This window comes from Dasypus novemcinctus, chromosome 7, assembly GCF_030445035.2.
Source record: "Dasypus novemcinctus isolate mDasNov1 chromosome 7, mDasNov1.1.hap2, whole genome shotgun sequence".
Lineage (NCBI taxonomy): Eukaryota > Metazoa > Chordata > Mammalia > Cingulata > Dasypodidae > Dasypus > Dasypus novemcinctus.
In genome coordinates, this window is record NC_080679.1 from 78,872,880 (window position 1) to 78,893,405 (window position 20,526).

Here is a 20,526-nt window from a genome sequence, read left to right on the forward strand (position 1 = left end):
CATCTTCAAAAGACAACAGTGGGGAGTGGGCATAGCTCAGTGTTTTGAGTGCCTGCTTCCCATGTACGAGGGTCCTGGGTTAAATTTCTGGTACCTCCTAAAAAGAAAAAGAAAAAAGAAATAAACCCGTAAAAAGCATTGTTTTGACTTGATTTTATGTCTACATCTACCTAAGTCAGCATTCTCTCCCAAAGTAACCACTATTCTGATTTTCTAGTAAGCACGTACTCTTAAAATTTTATCACTTCAGGTGTGCATCTTTAGACACCAAAATTTGCCACCGCCGCCCTTTTAAGTCTGCCTTAATCTATAGGCTTCCCCCTCTTTCCCTTTCTTTTACCTTACAATTTAACTGTTGAAGAACTTATAGTTTCCCATTGTCAGGATTTGTTGGTTGTGGACTCATGGTACTGTTCAGAGCAGTATAGAGAAACTTTTCTCTATTAATCAGAATTCTATGTCAGAGATGCAAAGTAAAACTAATTTTTTTTAAATACATTTCAATATTTACAGTAGAGAAAATAAAATTGTATGAACAGGTAATCATGGAATTCTCCAAATTAGTCCCAAATTAGGTTTCTCAGAAAATAACATGTGTGAGGAAAGAAGTCAAGTATGTTTATGAAAGCTTAGTCTGACAAAATGGCATGTGGCTAAGATCAAAGGTGATGATTAGTTGATGGATTGCATATAGCTGAATGGGATATCCGACTGTGGACAGACTGAGGCATCAATTTATACACACACACACATACACACACACACACCAAGAACAAACAACTTGAATGTAGACCCTCACATTACAGACCAAAGGATAATACAGTCAATCTTTCTTGCTATCAGAAATTTGCAAACAGGTAGATCTTTCATGGAAAGCATAGCTAAAACTTAAACCAATGGATACAAATCTTCCTCCACGCACCCATCCCCAATTCCTGCCCCCATTTTCTACTCCCACCTTCCTGCCATGGATGGCTGTAGTTAATGTCCTGAAGACTATGATTTACTGGTTCAACTTTTAAAAAATTTTAAAATTTGATTTGGAAATCACAATACAATGGTGTTGCAAATAAGAATGGAAAAAAAAAAGACCACTTGAATTTGAATATTTTACTTAGGGAGTTTCCCTCTTCAAATGATACCCATCTTTAAATAGTATTCCCAAAGTTCTTCTCATGGCATGCAGTCTCCTATACTAATTTGTATAGGATTCTTGCCATATCTTGAAGCAGTAGAGAAGGTTTTTAATAATACTTTTAAAAAATGCAGTGTACAAATTTCATTCTCCAATTTCATTTGTAATAAAAAACGAGAGTAAAGTTGCCCAAACAATGCAAATGAAAGGATTAATAACTTAAATTTAGGCACCTCCTTTACAATCCAATGAATGAGACAGATTAGCAAAAGAAATAATTTGACCTAGTATTTAATTTCATAGTACAAACGTTTTAAATGGGGATCATTATATTGAAGATTCAGTAACTTTTGAGTTTTTAGAATCCACTCCTAACCTTAGACAACTCAGTTAATAGGTTTCTACATGAATCTCTGTATAGGCTTTTAAAAAAACAATAAATTAAAGCCCTGTTATCCAAACAAACCACCTCCCAATCTACTGTTTTGTCACTTTCTTGCCTATAGTTTAGATAGTTTGAAGAGATTTAAACGTGTTGCTAGGCAACTAGCTCCTGAAGCATAACGTATTTCCTTCAACATGCCAGCCCATTCTTTTTTGTCATCTTCAAACCTGATGGAATGGAAAAAAAAAGTAATTAGTAAACAGTTTATAAGTAGCTTTTTAGTTCTATAGGCATTCCTGGGTTAAAAAATCTACAAATGTGGATCTTTGAAAAGTACCATGACTGTATGGCCTTACAATCCTACTGGCTCTTTCCCAGAGAAGGATTAGATGATGGTTTGCATATAACAATGTGAATTACTCCCAAAATATGAATTCTATGAGTGAGCGTATATCTGAACTACTGCAACAGTAATCAGGATGCCTAGGCTGTTAAAGCCTTTTCTGGGAATCAAAAACTGTCCATAGGTTAAGAGCAAAAGATAGTTAAGCAGTCATTCACCTTGTGTGATGGGAGATAGTTGGTCTCTTTAAGTCAAGGTAAACTGACACTTACTTAATAGTAAGAACTAGGAAAGAGCGACTGTTAGTAGTCTTAATTATGATTTCAACTGTTTTCCATAGACAAGTGTCTAGCAAAGCACCCAGTACATAATAATCACTAAAAAAAATTTAATTCCTCTTCCCCTTTATTTTCCTGTTTGAGAACTACTCTTAGATTTACATATTTGACTTTAGGTAAGAACTGGTCTTTATCTCTGAATCTGAGTCTTTTTTTTTCCCATGAAGAAAGTACTTTACTGAGATGATTGAGAGTAAGGGTTCCCTTCCCCAGTCCTAGCCTCAGCCCCCTCAGTAAAGTCTCATGGATGGAAAGGACCAGGCCTCAGGTCTGCTCTGGGCCACCACCTAGGAGAGGCTGGGTAGTGGGGCAGGGGGGCTGGGGTTCCAGTCCAGAGCAGAGGTCTGGGGCAACAAGGATGATGGCGGTGGAAGCAGGGACTGCGGAGGGCCAGGGAGGGGGCAGTGTGGCCACCAGTCAGATGCTTTTCAGCAGGTCAAAGGCTACTGGGGGGCCACAGGCAGCTCCAGATGGTGAAAGCAATGAGGGCAAGGGGGGAGGCCAGGGGTCCCATGGCAGTGCCAGGCTCACCCTGTGCACAGTGGTTGTGCTGGAGGTGTGAGCTATGATGAAGGTGAGCTCCTTTGCCCCCTGTTGCCTTCTCTGCTGCCCCTCCCCTGGGGCCTACTCAAGGCTGTTGATCCAAGAGGGGGTGATCCTTTGTCTCTCAGGGTCCTTGGGCTTGAACCCTGGCAGGGGTGGCTGGCAGCCCTGGAGCACCAGGGAGAGGTCAGGCACACAGCCATGACAGGCCTGTAAAGTGCCCATGATGGCATCAAGTTCCTCCTGGGCAAGGCCTGTGGCAGCATCAGCTGATACTGCAGCTCCCCTAGCAGCTGTCCTAAGCTAGGGGGCTCCAGGGGACTGGGTGGGTCTGGGCCTGAGCCTCCAGGCACTTGGTTCTCCTTGCCTCTTGATTGTGGTTCTCGGGCTTGGAGAGGGCCTGGTAGGGAGTGGGGGGCAGCCTGGTTCCAGCGCCCTACTGCTAAGCAGCCGTGCCACATCCAGGGATTTTACTTCATGGTTGAACAGACCCTGATGTTCCCGACTTAGTCAGCCCTGGGTTATGACCATGGGCTTGGGGGCAGCAGGGACTACAGAATCCCAGAGGGCCACAGCTGGATCCTGGCTGGCTATGGGAGGATCCTGACAGGCCACTGGCCGGCGGCTGCCCACCAGGGCCTCATTACACTCTCGCCTGGTCTTCTGACGGTGGACACAACCAGGTTTCTCAGGCCACTGAAAAGGCTGAGGGGCTGCCCCCAGGGGTCCATGGTGTGTCCTGCCCCAATGAGCCCTGCTCCACCTCCCACCCCTCTGAATATTATCTCTGAATATTCAGATACAGATAACATGAATTTCTTTGAAACATGTATGTCTAACATAATTTCCTTTGCCCAGAATGCTCTTTTCTCTTTGCATGAGAAACTCTCAAAAGTTATCTTCTCTCTGAAGCTTTTCTTGCCTTTCTCAAGCAAGGTTTGCTGCTTTCTCTTCATTTTTACATAGCCCTTTATATATCATATTATCTATTATAGCAATTATCACTATTATAATTCTTTTCCTGTATCTTTATCATCAACAAATCTAAAGCTCTTTGAAGGCAAAGAATATATATTTTTCACCTTAGTATTGTCCCACCTCCAGAAGCTAGCACTACTTGGTATATAGGAATTACTCTAAATCATTCTATGATACATGAGATTTAAAAACAATAATTATTAAAGTTAGCTGGTCCCTACATAATTTTCTCAATGTTCCAAATTTAATTCTCCTCAACTGAACTGTGCACTAAGTGATTTCTATGTAGAGAAAAGTAGGCAAAAATATTTTAGTACTAATATAGGGAAGAATCCTAATTAACATAAAATTTGGGGCAATAAGAGATAAAGAATGGTTTTAAATGGCTTGAAAAGAAAGAGTAACCATGTTTAAGGAATAGGAGGTTGAGGTTAAATAAGGCTCAAGAATGTTTGCTTCCTGGCAGTTATAATTTTTTTTCAGCTAATAACATAATCAATTCTAAATTATGGAATAATTTCAAGAAAAAAATAGAAGAATGGAATTTTTCTTTTACACACCACAGAGTGTAAGAAAGTATACAGGTTTAAAATGTGGTATACTGTTCATATGTGTGAAAAGAGGTTCATGAGGAAATTGAGGACATATGGGAATGAGACTATTAGCTCTCAACTGTAGTTACTTGCATGCTTTATAAAGACAGATTACTGGGCCCACCCCTAGAGTTCTGATTCAGTAGGCTTGAGGTAAAGCCTGAGAATTTGCATTTTTAACAAGTACCCAGGTAATGATGCTGTTGCTTCGAGAATTACTGACCTAGGTCATTGACTCTCAAACTTGACTGCACATTGGCACTACCTGGAAACACTGAAAGATATGGAAGCCTGGGTCTCACCCATAGAGACAGAACTTAATTGGTATGGTGTGTACCCTGGACATCAGGATTTTTAAAAGCTCCCTAAGTGATTCTAATATACAGTAAAGTTTGAGAATCATTGTTCTAGACTATATTACCAAATAGAAAGTAGCAGTACCCAAATTCAAAATTTTATAGCCCCAAACAGAAGAATCCCCCTTTTTGCCTTTCCTCAATCAGTGGTTCTCAAACTTGTCTGCACATTAGAATCATCCTGGAGTCTTTTAAAAATTCCAAAGCCCAGGCCATACTTCAGGCCAGTTAAATCATTATCATTCAGGGTGAGAAAGAGGCATCAGGACTTTCTGAAGCTCCCTAAATAATTCCAATCTGCAAGCAAATTTGGGAACCAATGCCCTAATCACAAAATGAACTGTAATCAGAGAGGATCCCTATTCCAGGTTCTCCTCAGCAATGTTAAGGTCTACTTTTAGCAGTATATGCTAAAACTTTGTCCTCCTGGGGCAGCTTGGCTTCCAGCCATCATTAGGAACCAGGCTAGCTCTTGTGAGGATCAGCCATTAATATCACCATTCCTTAATGCTAGTGTTTCTCACCTTGGCTACATTAGAATCACCTGGGAAGTTTTATAACATTACTGATGCCCAGGCCCTGTCTCCAGAAATTCTGATTTAACTGGTCTGGGTTAAGGTTCAAGTACTGGTATATTTTAAAACCTCTCAAACAACTGTAACATGAGCACAAGTAGAGAATCAGTGCCTATTTATCCTTGTTGCCTGGCCCTGGTTTCCAAACTCTAACCTCCCCACCCCTCTATTATTTTATTTCCTTTTTCTACTGTGTCTAGACTTTCCCTGTCTTCACCCCCTTGCTAATTCTAGCCTTTTTCCTCTCTGGAAATCTCCAGGTTTCCCTTCCCCCTACCCCCTTTTCCCCTCTATTTTGGGGGAAAGTGGAGGTAATAGTTAACCTCCTTTTCTTTTCTTTTCTTCTCTTTTTCTTAGGAGGTACCAGAGATTGAACGCAGGACCTTGTACATGGGAAGCAGGCATTCAACCACTGAGCTTCACCTGCTCCCCATTCACTTCCTTTTAGAACTACTTTTTTCCCTTGATTTCCAGCACAGCTACTCACGATTACAAGAATATAAGGAAATGCACAAAATAATTGTTTGGTTAAGCTACCAGCCTTTCAGCTTTCCAGCTAACTAGCTGTGAGTAAGGCATCTCTGTTGGTTCAGGTACAGAACAAATCATATTCATTTTCACCCTCAGGCTCAGTGGTGTACTTTCACTAATCAGGTAGAAGTGGTGCATGTCCAAAGCTGTACTCAAATGTGCACACAAAATAACTTAAGAATCCTGTTAAAATGCAGATTCTCCTCATTAGTTAGAATATGTATATAAACCTTTATTTTATGGCCATAGAAACTACACTAAGAAGGAACCTGTTGGAAATAAATGGAAACGGAGTCTAGTTGAGATATTTGGTACTCTTCATTTGCTATAATTTCAACTTGAGAAGTAAATCTTGTCATAAATTTTTAAAAAAGCAGATTCTGATTCAGTAGGTCTGGGGTAGGGCCTGGGATGCTGCATTTCTGAGAAGTTCTCAGATACCAATGTGCTTCTGCTGCACAAACAATACTTTAAGTAGCTATGTTCTATACAATCTGGTAACAGGCTAGGTTAAAAGGAGAACATGAATTTTGCACTGATGTTTGTAATATCTAACCTTGGATCATGAGGCCTGACCTTTAAGCTGACAGGGAAAGCATGAGCTTGGCAATTGCTGGGTGAGTGTACAGCATGAACTAACTTATCATTTTGAGTACCTGAGACCTATCTCCTGTAAACTTTGATAAGCAGTTGCCATTTGGCAGACACATGCAGTATCCTGATGGTGACCAGACATCTAGACACTAAGCACTGTTCCTATCTACTCTGCTACTCTCTAGAACACAAACTTAAACTTCTGCTCCCAAGACTTCCTGGATACACTCTGGTCTCCGTGTGAGATTCTCTGCATTAGAAACTCTGGTAAAATACTCTCTTTTTTTAAAACATTCATTTTTAATCCTAACTATAAAATAAGTTTAATTGCATAAAAATAGCAAGTGTCATACTTAGGGAGAACTGCCCAGCACTTATCTGGGAGGTAAAATGGATTGTTTTTATTTTTTTGTCTTTAGAAAGAATATGTTAACTGAATCCACAAACAAATAGAAAACTGTTTAAATTAGATAAAAAATAGGATTAATGAATTCAAGGAAAACCCAAGAAGTTAAATACGTATCTTTGGAACCCTTTCTTAGGAAATAAACTACTTTGGTAGAAAGGCAGGTGGTTTAGAAGCAACCTTTGCTCTGTTGGATATCTGGAGCATTAGATTTGTAGAGGTGAAATGGAGCTTACAGGGTAAATAGGCCAACTCTCACTGATTATTTCTTTTCCAAGCGCACAGCTAATTAGAGGCAGTACTTAAGTAAGTGGCAAGTGGAATAGTTCAATTAGGTTCAAAGAGTATTTACTTTATAACAGGGAAAGAACTTACATGTTGGGAAATTCTGGCTTATTATTTATTACAAAACTGTTTTTATCAATTATCTGATTTAATATTTGTTAAGAAAATTGAAGTGAAAACAACTTACTTCCATATGTCATTGACTTCAGTGGGTGCAAACTCTTTAGACTCCAGCTGAATCATAGCAAAGCCACCAATGGCATACAAGGATCCAGCTAGGCTGACCAAACTGATGGAACTTCTTTCTTGGGGGAACTCTTGCATTATTTCCCATCTAAGTATTATTGAAAATATGGTCAAATATTGAACTCTTAAAGAAATGTCAAATGTATTTATTGAACAATTATTAGAAATTTTAATGTTAAAAATCAACTAACACAGAGACTCCAAATTATAAGATTAAGACAGTTTGCTATTAGGAAATATTTGAATATTCCTTTATTTGAAAGATATAACCACATTTTGATATAAAGCCCTCAATATGTCCATCCTAGAATACTCTACTTGCATTGTTTAGTGCTTTTAGCAGTGGTTTTAAAAATGTGTGCCACAAACTGGCTCCTGGTCCCCCAATGTGCTACTTGGTTAGATTTCATTTGAATGCTAATACAAAGATCTCCAACATACTAAAATCTCCAAATCCTTTGCAATGAAGGAACGTTACAAGGATAGTATAGAAAATGGGGATGGAAATTCCTTTTTATGATTTACATTTCATCTTTTTCATAAAGGATTTAAGGAAAAATTTTATTGATAACAATGATCTGAAATAGGTCAACTAAAATTAAAACAAATCATATTGACTGGAAGTATCAGGAATCTAAAATGAATGGGTTATTTCAGTAGCTTTCTATTCCATTAATTTGACATTAAAATTAAACCGCATGGGAAGCGGACTTGGCCCAGTGGATGGGGCGTCCGTCTACCACATGGGAGGTCCGTGGTTCAAACCCAGGGCCTCCTTGACCCATGTGGAGCTGGCCCATGCGCAGGGCTGATGCGTGCAAGGAGTGCCCTGCCATGCAGGGGAGTCCCCCGCGTGGGGGAGCCCTACGCACAGGGCGTGCGCCCCGTAAGGAGAGCTGCCCAGCACGAAAGAAGGTGCAGCCTGCCCAGGAATGGCGCCGCACACACGGAGAGCTGACGCAGCAAGATGACGCAACAAAAGGAAACATTCCCGTGCTGCTGACAACAACAGGAGCGGACAGGGAAGAGCGCCCAGCGAGTGGACACAGAGAACAGACAACTGGGGCGGTGGGGGAGGTGGAGAGAAATAGATAAAATAAATCTTTAAAAAAAAAAAAAATATATTCCTCATCATGTCTTTAAAAAAAAAATTAAACTGCATTGTTTTTCTTTAAACATAGCGTTTTCTAATTATAATATAAAAATAATACATGTACCTTGTAGAAAATCTGGGAAGTACAGGAAGTATAGAAGAAAACAAACATCCCCCATGATCATACCCTCCAGGCATATTAGCCTGCAATTTTGGTGTAATTTTGTCATTTTTTCAAAAGCATATAAGTTTAGATATAAGCATCCATACATATTACCAAACTAAGAACACAGCACACTTCCAATTTTGTATCCTGCTTCTTTAACTTCTAATATCATGAACATTTCCCCATATTATATAGTCTTTAAAACATGGCATTAATGAATTATTTAAAGGAGAGCAGATATGGCTCAAGCAGTTGAGTGCCCGCTTCCCACATGGGAGGTCCTCAGTTTAGTCCCTGGTGGCTCCTAAAAACAAACAAACAAACAAAAAACAACAAGCAAACTAATGAAAAAACCAACTCAGGGGAGCCATTGTGGCATAGTGGTTGAGTGCCGGCTTACATACGAGATCCGGGGTTCAATCTCTGGCCCCGGTACCTCAAAAAAAAAAAATTATTTAAATACCATTCCTTAAAAGTTTGTGTTGATTTTTGGATACTAAAGTCTAATTTGTAATCATGTATACATGGTTCCTTAAAAATATATATTTTGTGTGATCTATGTAATTTTTAAAAATAAATAAAAAATATATTTTAAAAAAAAAGGATATTGTTCTTAGGGTTTTGATCAAAGTACAGAAATTAAACTGCTGTTATCATGCATTCAACCCAAGTGTTAAATTAAAATGCCCAGCAACTTTGGAGTTTATTTGAGCAGATGTTATCTATTTATGAAAATAAACATTATAGAAGACTAGCCAAAAAAAAAAAGTCCCGGAAGTGGATTTGGCTCAACTGATAGAACATCCACCTACCATATGGGAGGTCCAGGGTTCCAACCCCGGGCCTCCTTGACCCCTGTGGAGCTGGCCCACACGCAGTGCTTATGCGCGCAAGGAGTGCCCTGCCACGGAGGGGTGTCCCCCACATAGGGGAACCCCCAAGGAGAGCCGCCCCATGTGAAAAAAGTATAGACTGCCCAGGACTGGCACCGCACACACGAAGAGCTGATGCAGCAAGATGATGCAACAAAAAGAGACAGATTCCTGGTGCCGCTGACGAGAATGCAAGTGGACACAGAACACACAGCGAATGGATGCAGAGAACAGACAATTGGCGGGGCGGGGGAGGGGGGCGGGGGGGTGAAGGGGAGAGGAAAAAATAGTGTAATTCATTTAGTAGACTGTCTAATTTTGTCTTCATTGCTAAACTAGGAGTATAAAAAGGATATACTCATGCAAATGTATAAGATAAAAAATTTGAAAAACACTGATTTTTTCATATTAAGTCAGTAAAAGCTTAAAAGTGGAAATTTTAAGAAAATTATAAAGAGCATAAAGGAATTAAACTTCTGAAGATGTCATAATTTACAAATTTCATAAATAAGCTAAGTGAAGGTCTTTTGGTTCTTAAAGAAATGATGTATTTCAAATTGATATAATTATTCAGAGGTATTACCTCTGAATGACTAAATTCATAAAATTACATTAATAACAAGGGTAAATATATCACTCCCACATTAACTCGATGGTTCTGTGCTCCAAATTACATACACATGATGCATCAAAATATTAGAATTTTTATACTCCACAATGGCAGCAGAAGCCCAGATGAAAATATTTCCTCCTTAATCTATGCCTCCCTCCCCTTCCCTCCCCATGTTCTAATTAGAAAGCTTAATTTTTTTCTCCAAAATTAAAAATTAAAATGTACACTGATTGATATCATGCACTGGTAAGACAAAGCAACTCACTTATTGGTTGTGAGGTCAAAAGCTTCAACTGAAGCTGAAAGACCATCTTCAGTGACACCTCCTGCAATCACAATTTTGCCTTTATGGACTGCCACTCCAAACATGGAACGAGGGGTTTTCATTGGAGCCAGATCTTTCCAATCTCCTTTTTTGGGGTTGTAGATGAACACTCTGTTTGTACACTTTCTGTAAACATGAGAGACAGTAAAACGATCCTTTTATTTTTTAAAGATTTAGTTTATTTCTCCCCACCCCCGTTGTTGTTTGCACTTGCTGTCTGCTCTTTGTGTCTGCTCATTGTGTGCTCTTTGTGTCTGATTGTCTTTTCAGGAGGCACTGGGAACCAAACCAAGGACCTCCGATGTAGAAGGTAGGCGAAAGGACCTCCGATGTAGAAGGTAGGCGCCCAGTTGTTTGAGCCACCTCTGCTGTCTGCTTGTTGTGTCTCTCATTGTGTTTCCTTGTTGCATGTCTTTGCTGCATCATCTCATTGTGTCAGTTCACCATGCCAGCCTGTCACATCAGCTCCCTGTCTTGCGCATCTTTAGGAGGCACTGGGAACCGAACTTGGGACCTCCCATATGGTAGGCACACATCAGCTTCTCCAAAATGAGCCTTTTAGAACCTTCTTAGAATTTTTGAAAGAAGCAACATTTATAATTTAGCTTTGCTTCTTGGATGAAAATATGTAGTATTACAGAGGGTCAGAAAAACGCCACAGTGTTTTTAATTTGAATATATTCTACTAAGCAACAGAGCAATTCCAAACGTGAGGACCAAAATTATTTTTTAACTTAATTATACCACTAGAAGGTACAGTACCTATACTTCTAGGCAACTGTCTAGAAGCCCAGAGTATATCTTAATGTATCTGCTATTAAATTAGACAAAGACATGAGTAGAATAAAAAAAAAAATCATAAACACTTTGTGCTCATTAACAATGTTAAGTTAATTTTATAATATGAATATCCTTAGTAATGAATCAGTTAATTACAATTAGGCGTGAATATACCTATTTTTAATTTAACTATGTAGAATGATCATTTCATTTTACTCTAACACTAAATATATCAATGCATTCTAAAAATCTGGAACAATAAATTAGACAACTAGTCATCTGAATTGATGAAATTATATGCTAAATGCTGCCCAGGCAAACCTAGACTCATCTGATTATTTTTCAAAGTATGTTTCTTCTGGTTCCTTAAGGTTAATCCATAATTCAGGAATGGGAGTTCAAAATTCCAAATACCTGATTAACTGGTAATACAAAAAACAAAAAAACACAATGTTTTGCACAGATTTTTTTTTTCTTTAAATTAAAAATTTATATCTACACTAGAAGAATTTCCTCTGTTTGACTATGGGTATGGCATCACTAAGTAAAATTAGATATAAGCATGATACAAAATCATGGTTTCCAAATTCCATGGTTTTCAAAAACTAGTGCAATTCTGTGCTTTCTTTTAGATAATGACTCATTTCAAAGTTCTTAACTTTGGCATTTGTCAAGGAATTCTATCTTGGTTATTCATATTCACAAGATTAATATATTCTTACTGACAAACTGTATGCTTCTTACTGACATATCAATTTCCTAGTTACTAATACTACTTGAAGGAAACAATTTAAATTATTTGGCAAGGTTCCTATGTTTCAGAAGTCAGCACACTCTTATGTCAGAGAGATATTCCATTCCATTCCATTTACTCAGGAAAAATGCCAGAAATAAGACTTTGTGAGTTTAAAATATACTTTCTTCAAATATTTATTTGATGGGAATAGCTGGAATTAAGAAGGATATATTAACATTTCAGAATATTTTATCTTTGCATATAAACAAATTACATTAGAACCACTGCTTTTTTTTTTTAGTTTTTTTTTTTATGGGTAGGCAAGGGAGTAGAGTTTATTAAGAAACAAGAAAACAAGAAAAGTACAGAGTCTGAGGCATGGACTGTGGGTATACTGTGGGGTGAGTGGTGCGTACTGCTTTTTAAAATGTTTTCTGTGCTGTATTTACCATTTTTATTGAGTAATAATCAATTATTATCTCCAGAATATAGAAGTCTTTATTTCTAGCACATTTCCACACTTTCCTCTCCTTTCCTGTTTTGCCCTTATAATTCTCAATTCTGGCTCTCTCCAGGATTGGACATCTCTATGAATTAAACAGCCTAAGCAGATGATGACAAGCCAAATAAGGCTGTTTTCAGGGGCCGAAGGTTATTTCTGCTCATTGTCTAAACTGAGAATGTTTATTTTGGAAGACAGGCTTACTGGCCTAATGGATTTCTGGAGCACTTTGAAATAATTTCTCCTCCACTAAGTTGTAGGTCTTTTTCATAATCACTTATTCCTTAAGAACGGACCAGAAATCAAGTTATGTTTATATCTGAAACCTGGTCCTGCTTTTCTCACAAGAGACTGGACACAATGGGTGTACCAGGGAGTACCTGATCTTGATCAGTGCCTATTTGAGAACAGTTGTTAAATATTTTGAGTATTACCTCTGCCTAGGAGTAAATATGTGAAACATTAATGAGGAAATAACTGCACTCTTTTCAGTTACCATGCTTTTCAGTTTCATATTTTAAATTCCCTTTTATGGATGTAAAGTATTTTATATGCTATTGTTTTAGTAATTATAAATTATATTTTAAATATTAGAGGTAACAATTTTTATCCATCTATGGCTAAATAAAATTGTATTTAATGTAGTAAAGTATAATTATAAATTAGCTAATTAAAATACTTAATTGAAGTGATGAATGCACAACTATGTGATTATCTGAACACCATTATTGATTGTACATTTTGGATGGATTTATGCTTTATTAATAGGTATCAATAAAATTGATTTGCTGAAGAAAAAAAGATCACCTCTTAAATTCTGCTTTTCCACTGTATAAATGTTTATGATGGAGACATGCTCGTTCTAGCAATATGCTGGGTATCTACATTTACTTCAGCAACGTTTACATTTTATATGGTTTTCCTTTAGAAATATTTGTAATATCTTCCAATAACTTTTCAAAATTTTACATTGAAATTCTACTTTCGAAATATTGAGCAAGGACCAAATTTTAAGTATGTAGATTCAAATGAAAAGAGCAAGGAGTCCTTATAATAAAAAAAAACTCATTTGTCTAAATCATAAGGAAATTTCAGTATACTTACTTATCATCTGTCTTTCCTCCCAGACAATATATCATCCCATTATGTGAGATTACATTATGGCCATAGACTTTGATAGGAAGCTTTTTTACTTCACTCCATTTTACAGCCCTAAAATTAGAAGATGATAGAATTTATATGCTTTCAAAAAATACCAGGTTCTAAAAATATGAATATGTTGTATGCACTCAGACAACTGAATATTTAGGGAGCAGGAATGCCATTTCAACTTACACAGGATCATAGCATAGTACTGAGTCCAGCGAAGCCTCTGTTTGAAGGTCTTTGCCTGCAACTACATAGATTTTGTCATCTACCTCTCCCAGACCGAAGAGACACCTGGCTGAAGGCAGAGGAGGAAGTCCAATCCACTCAGATGATACATTGTCAAGCTGAAAAAATACATGAGGAATTGTGGAGCTTGTTAGAAAAAAGTCACAGGTATACCAAAAAATATACACTATACTGTATGTGTTGCTTACAATTCAATGAGATAGACAAAGATCTGGCAAGTAAAATGAAACTACAATTCACAAGTATCATATTTTAGCTCTGAATTACCAAGAAGAGAAAACCTACGAGGCTTACCAAAATAGCTAAAATTATCCAAATATTCAGGACTTCAATAAAAGAAAGATAATAAAATAGAATTGGGGAGTGGATGTGGCTCAAGCAATTGAGTGCCTGTTTCCCACATGCAAGGTCCCGGGTTCAGTTCCCGGTGCCTCCTAGAAAAAACAAAAACAAGTGAGCAAAACAAATGAAAAAACCAACTCAGGAAGCCAATGTGGCTCAGTGGTTGGGCACCAGCCTCCCACATATGTTCAACCCCCAGTCCTGATAGCTCAAAAACAAAAAAAACAAAAAAAAACAAAAAAAAATAGAATCACCAGAGGTTAGTTAGCACTGTGAGGTTTCTTATCAAATTTTCTTCCCGTGTTGCCTTGTTTGGGTTTGAAGCAAGGAATCTTAATACATTTAGGACACTGAGGAAAGAGAGGCTGCTGCAGTAAGGAGGGTCACAGTCTGTGAATAACCCAGCATACTATATTTAACATATTCCCCAAGGTGGCATCAGGACCAGGACAGCTGGACCTGTCACTTAGCCCACAGACAACTGAGAGGTTAAGCAATATCATTTTTCTTTCTGTTTAAATTTTTAAAGTTCTCTCTTTTGCTTTATTACTTCTGACATAGGTAGGTTTTAATGTTGTAGGTTTAACGACTTCTTTTGGGAGTCATTTGAAATACCCTCCTCTCTCTCTTTTGAATTATGAAAAGAAATAACTTCACTTGTTTTTGCTATTGCCATACCTGCAAGCCCAAGTTAGGTCCTTGATTCTGGCATGTTCAGAACTTACTATTGGTAATTTTAAGATTTTTCCACTTTGGACTTTATGACACCAAAGCACAAGAAAACTTTTCTGAGGGAATGCAGCCACAGATTTGTTCTTTCTGGTGCTACTTCTATGTATCAGAAGAAAAATGAATGAATCCCAGAATCACTGGATACCAAGAATAAATGCTGGGCGGCGGACTTGGTCCAGTGGTTAGGGTATCCGTCTACCACATGGGAGGTCTGCAGTTCAAAGCCTGGGCCTCCTTGACCCATGTGGAGGTGGCCCATGCGCAGTGCTGATGCGTGCAAGGAGTGCCCTGCCACACAGGGATGTCCCCCTCGTAGGGGAGCCCCACGTGCAAGGAGTGCGCCCCGTGAGAGCCGCCCAGGGCGAAAGAAAGTGCAGCCTGCCCAGGAATGGCACTGCACACACGAAGAGCTGACACAAGATGACGCAACAGAAAAAAACACAGATTACCGTGCCGCTGACAACAACAGAAGCGGACAAAGACAACACAGCAAATAGACACAGAGAACAGACAACTGGGGTGGGGGGGAAGGGGAGAGAAATAAACAAATAACTCTTAAAAAAAAAAAGAATAAATGCTGATATAAAAAGTTGTGGTTAAAAGGGGAAATTTCAGGTTGCACATGTTACAAGGATAAAAATTACAAAGAACAAACATAGGACTGTATAACACAGTGAACCCTAATGTAGACCATGGACTATAACATTAATGTGCAATTACAAAAATGTTCTCATCAGCTGTAACAAATGTGCCACATTAATGCAAGGTGTTAAATAATAGGGTGGAATACTGGAACCCTGAATTTTATGCATGATTTTTCTCACTACTTTTTTAACAAAAAAAAAAAATTTTTTTAAGGCTGTGGTGTAGGGAGGGGTCTCTATAGAAGCCTGTTTATGTCTTAACCAGTAAATTCAAAGTGAGTTGGGAGGTCATTCTGGAGGTTACACTTGTACAGGTCTCATTCAGACTTCACAAACTGCAACAGTAAACAAAGCCTCCAACAAAAGTGCTCCTGAGGGCTCTAGGGCCGTCCAGATGCCACAGGCAAGTCACATGACCATATGAAATCAATACCCTGTGGGTGGGCCTTTTCTGGGAATATATGAAAATTTATTTCCCCAATATAACATAGTTGTACTCACTTATAATTCCCCTAATCATGATTCTTCTACTCCTTTTATTTGAATCCATAATTTTCAATCTACTTGTTAAGTATATTCTCAGAGACTTAAATCTTCTGATTTGTCATTGACGGCTGAGTCCTGAAACCCAGCAGAGTGTAGCCAACTCCTACTCTCCAGTTCTTTGGGCTTACCATGGACAACTAACAAAATGATGATGAAAGACCAGCCTCATCCCAAAAGGAAGAAGTTATCTTCAACTGCAAATAAAACAATTCTTTTCCTTTGCCCCATAATATCTATGTCCATTCTCAATCTCCAGCAGTCAGAGTGGACATCACCCCAAAACCCTCAAGAATGAGGAATGAACAAATATAAGGGCATGGACCAAAGCAGATTCACTGTTATTGTAGTTATTATCTTGTATTAGGGGAGTAATTTATAATATTGATATAAAATTTTTTTAATGTAAAAATTAAAGGCTGTGGGGGAACAGGCATAGCTCAGTGGTTGAGCACCTGATTCCATGTATGAGGTCCCAGGTTCAAGTCCCAGTACCTACTTAAATAAATACTTTATATCTTATGTAGTAAATTCAGTTAAAATAAAGCACTAAAGAAAACTAGTCAGGATGAGGAATTTTATGCCCACATATGCATTAATAGTTTTGCATCCACTAATTTCATCATCTAGATAATAATCACTAATACTTCCCTTTTTGAAAAAACAAAAAACCCTGGATCAAGCAGGTGGTGTGTAGAACAGGAAAAGTAATAATAAACATTTATGGATTTTGACTCTGTGATGGGCTTTGTACTAAATGCTTTATTCAGATAACGTCATTTAATTCTCCAGGATAGGTACTTTTCTCATGCCCATTTTACAGATGAGAAAACTGAAGCATGGAAAGGTAAAATGTGCCCATGTTCACAGAGCTTTTAAATGGAATTCAAATCCAAGCTATCAAAAACCAGTTTGTTTTAAAAAATGGAAACAGCAGCCATCATAATTGCAAACTTTTAAATGGAATTCAAATCCAAGCTATCAAAAACCAGTTTGTTTTAAAAAATGGAAACAGCAGCCATCATAATTGCAAACCTGTGGGCTTAATCCCCACAACATCCTTCGTAGGGCACCTTCTACAACAGCTGTATAACAGTAGGCTGCCTAGCAGGCTCTCCTGTAGATAGGCCCTGTGATCCTGGCTAGATGATTTCACAGTTTCTGGGTTCCAGTTTCCTCATTCTTAAAATTAGGCACCTAGATTACTTTAAGATCTGGTGCTATTCTAAACTTTGATGAATCTATTTATTCTATTTTAAAAAATCACTTATCTAGGTAAAGATTTTCATAATCTGGTTATACCATGCAATCAAAGGACAAAATACTCCTAAATTAATGTATTTTAAACAAAAGTGACCAAGCAGAAAAATAAAAAACTTTCAATGTTCATATAAATATTTTCTTATGAATCAAAACCCCTCCTTCATAGGTCTTATTATAGCATCTTGTTCTTCTACTGTCTTTTAAAAGCATCAAGGCATGGGTAGTGACAAGGAGTTAACACAGCAGTTGACCCTTCCCACAGTGTATAACTGTTTTTGCAGCAGTAAAGAACATTGAGCAGGTTTCTTGAACCAAAAACGAGAAACCCTGCCAATAAAAGTAAGGGTAGTAATAGGATGGGAGAGAATAAGGATAAAGATTAAGGTAAATATTTGAAAGTAAAGGGTTTGTGGATGTATTTAATTAAGATTAAATATGAAATGGAGCAAAAAAAATAAACCCTAGGAGTTTTTCGGAATCATTATTATTCCCTGACTCAACCTTTTCTAGTTGTCTGTCTATCTCTCTATCTTGATGCCATTTTAACTTTCTGGATATATTTATGGCCTTTATTAGTGAATTCATCCTTTCTGAAACTGATCTGAATTTACATTAGGGCTTAGGAAATTTTCTGGCCTGCATTCAAATAGTTACGATTACAGTTTTTATTTTATGTTTTAATTCATAGTTAACCTTCTTCACTGAAACACTGAAAATTAAGAAACATGATTAATATGTATAGTTAGATATATTTTTTTAAGATTAGAAAAAGCTGATTAACGGCAGTATTTTTTGAATGCACGGTATGTCACACACTTTGCAAACTAGTACAGTGATATGACATTCTACACTTACTTATCTTTGGTCTTTCCAACACAAATGCCATAAGGCCCAAGTCATGATTAGCTATGACCTAAACAAATTCTTTTGAGCTAGTTCTAAGCTACAAAGTACTGATCTTAGCATTATTAAAGATAAAGGTTAAGTTACTCATTCCTTCATAAGCTGATAAAGTATAATGCATTGATAATATGTAAAAAACTCTCTTCAAAACAAACTAGAGTCTATTAGTTTAGGCGGATTTATTTTCTTGGAAACTACTATGGTTTCACAAAACAAATTGTTAAATTATAATAATACCTTAGTAAAACTCTGACCCAAATAAATATGGTCATAAACAAAACCTTCTAAAGATAATTAATCAATTTAAACTAGTGACACTTATGTAGACATTTTTTCCTGGCAAGTAATCTGAAGTGTGTAGAATATATACACAAGAGTTTTTCATTTTCAGCATTATATTTGAGGCAATCACCATAAAAAGTGATGAAATACTACTACCAACAACTTCAAATCAGTTTAAGGACACTTGGAAGAAGGTATAAAATCTAACCAATTATTACTTCTTTGTAACATGATAAGTACTATCAGGGAAATACATTAATTTACTTTTCAGGTGAGAGTATAAAATATTATATTTAGTTTTTATTAAAAAACTGGGGTGTGAGGGATTACGGCCATCATCAACCATAAACGTAGCCTTTGGGATAATAGGGTATAGAGAAAATCTGAGTGATCATTTAAAAATTGATTAGAACTTCATTCTTCATCAAACCTTTTATTCACTATTAAAAAGAAGCCAAATTAAGTGATCTAAATATTTCTCTGTCAACCCTCTAAGTATTGAAGTGCAAAGGAATAGAGTAAGACATCAATTAGAATAAAATGCAAGTAGCCTGAGTAATTCACAAATTGGTAACTGAATGGCAGCAGCCTTCCCTTCATGCCTTTATTTAAAAATAGTCTTTCTTACCTGGAAAAAGTAAGACTGTAGAGACTGATCCTTATTTTCTTCATCCACATATAGTCCTCCTACCACGTATACCTGATTTTGTTTGGTAACAATGCTAGAATGGTTTCTGGGAATCTGCTCAGCCAGTGCAGTAAGGTAGCACTCATTTTCTGTGGGATCATAAGCTACTGCAGCTGTATCATTAATCAAAAGGATGAGGTCTTTGACAAACATTCCATGCCTAGGAATGTCATTCAGGTAACCAGGAAGTAAATCTTCGTCACCAACATCACCATTCACCTCAGCAGCCCCAGTCTTCTCGGCATTTTTGTTAGGTTCTGGGAGTTTGCCTGCAAAGGCATCTTTTATAACTTTGATTTTCTTCTGGAGTTCAGGGTTGCTTTTAATGATATCATCTTTCTCAACATGATCTTTAAAATATTTTTCTGTCATAAGGCGAAAACGGATGCAATCAAATACTTCGCTAAGGTTTTTAACCCTGTTTTCTTTGTCTGTTCGTACCCATTTCATCACTGCCTCATATACTGCTTCTTCCTTTTCTACATTTAGGCTGTCATTTGAAATGACTGAGATGAGTTCCTGTGGAGAAAGTTGCATAAAGTCCTCTTCCTTACAAATCTGCACAAAGCGATCAGAAACAAATTCACGGGCAGAAATGGCAAGTCTTGGGCAATCGAGAAGTAGTCCTAGTCTTAGGATCGCTAGACAGTTACCAGGAGCCAGTCTTTTTTGAAGATAAGAGACACAGACGGTGAACACTGAGGGGATCTGAAAACGGCTGGCCAATGCAAAAATATCTTGCACATTTCCATCATTGAGATCAATACTGGCAGAGTACAGGTATTTGATGATTAAATCAAGTATAGCAGGATCCACATTATCTAGTACTACCTCCTTTTTTTTCTCCTCATCAATTTCAGATAAAAAGAACTCACGGAAGTAAGGACTACAAGCTGACAAAATCAATCTGTGGCAAGGAAGACTTTTCTCACCTGCTTTTAGGGTGCAATCAATGAATTTTTTCTCATCCAGGAGATCTTTTAGACCATCCTGAAGGAGGGTCGATTGGTAGAGGCGCAGTTCCTCTGTGAGTTCGCGCTGGGAATCCATTTTGTGAGTAACCTGGGTAAGGAAGGTGACACTGAAGGCTTTAGCTCCTTGCAGCACACAGGTCTAGCTGTAAAAAGACAGATCAGTGTACCGTGCCCAGCTTGAAGCCTTTGCAATTTAATCCCACCAGTTAAATATAGATTCCAACTCTAACAACGGGAATTTAGGAGAGCTAGCTTGGAAAGAAGAGTTGTTCTTGCAGCTGTTACTGACTGAAAGGAACAACTGAACTTTTAATCACTAAGGAGACAGTTAAGAAACAAGACATTTAAGTGATGCAGAAAGCCTT

At 37.7% G+C, this 20,526-nt stretch overlaps 1 protein-coding gene and 1 pseudogene across 2 annotated transcripts; both read right to left on the reverse strand.

Annotated features, from left to right (window-relative positions):
* Positions 1-20,334, reverse strand: KLHL41 (kelch like family member 41). Of its 2 annotated transcripts, XM_012526087.4 has the most exons (7): positions 19,128-20,334; positions 13,731-13,888; positions 13,500-13,607; positions 10,318-10,503; positions 7,250-7,396; positions 1,636-1,747; positions 1-97 (listed from the first exon to the last, which is right to left on the reverse strand). In XM_012526087.4, exons 1-6 carry the CDS (start codon positions 20,235-20,237, stop codon positions 1,636-1,638), a joined length of 1,821 nt encoding a protein of 606 aa, XP_012381541.1. In that variant the 5' UTR covers positions 20,238-20,334; the 3' UTR covers positions 1-97. The 2 variants fall into 2 exon arrangements, with proteins under 2 accessions (XP_012381541.1, XP_004460859.1); XM_004460802.5 differs by lacking the exon at positions 1-97 and having other exon boundaries at positions 1,411-1,747.
* Positions 2,322-6,513, reverse strand: LOC139439359 (proline-rich protein 19 pseudogene; annotated as a pseudogene).
* Positions 20,335-20,526: the final 192 nt, after the last annotated feature.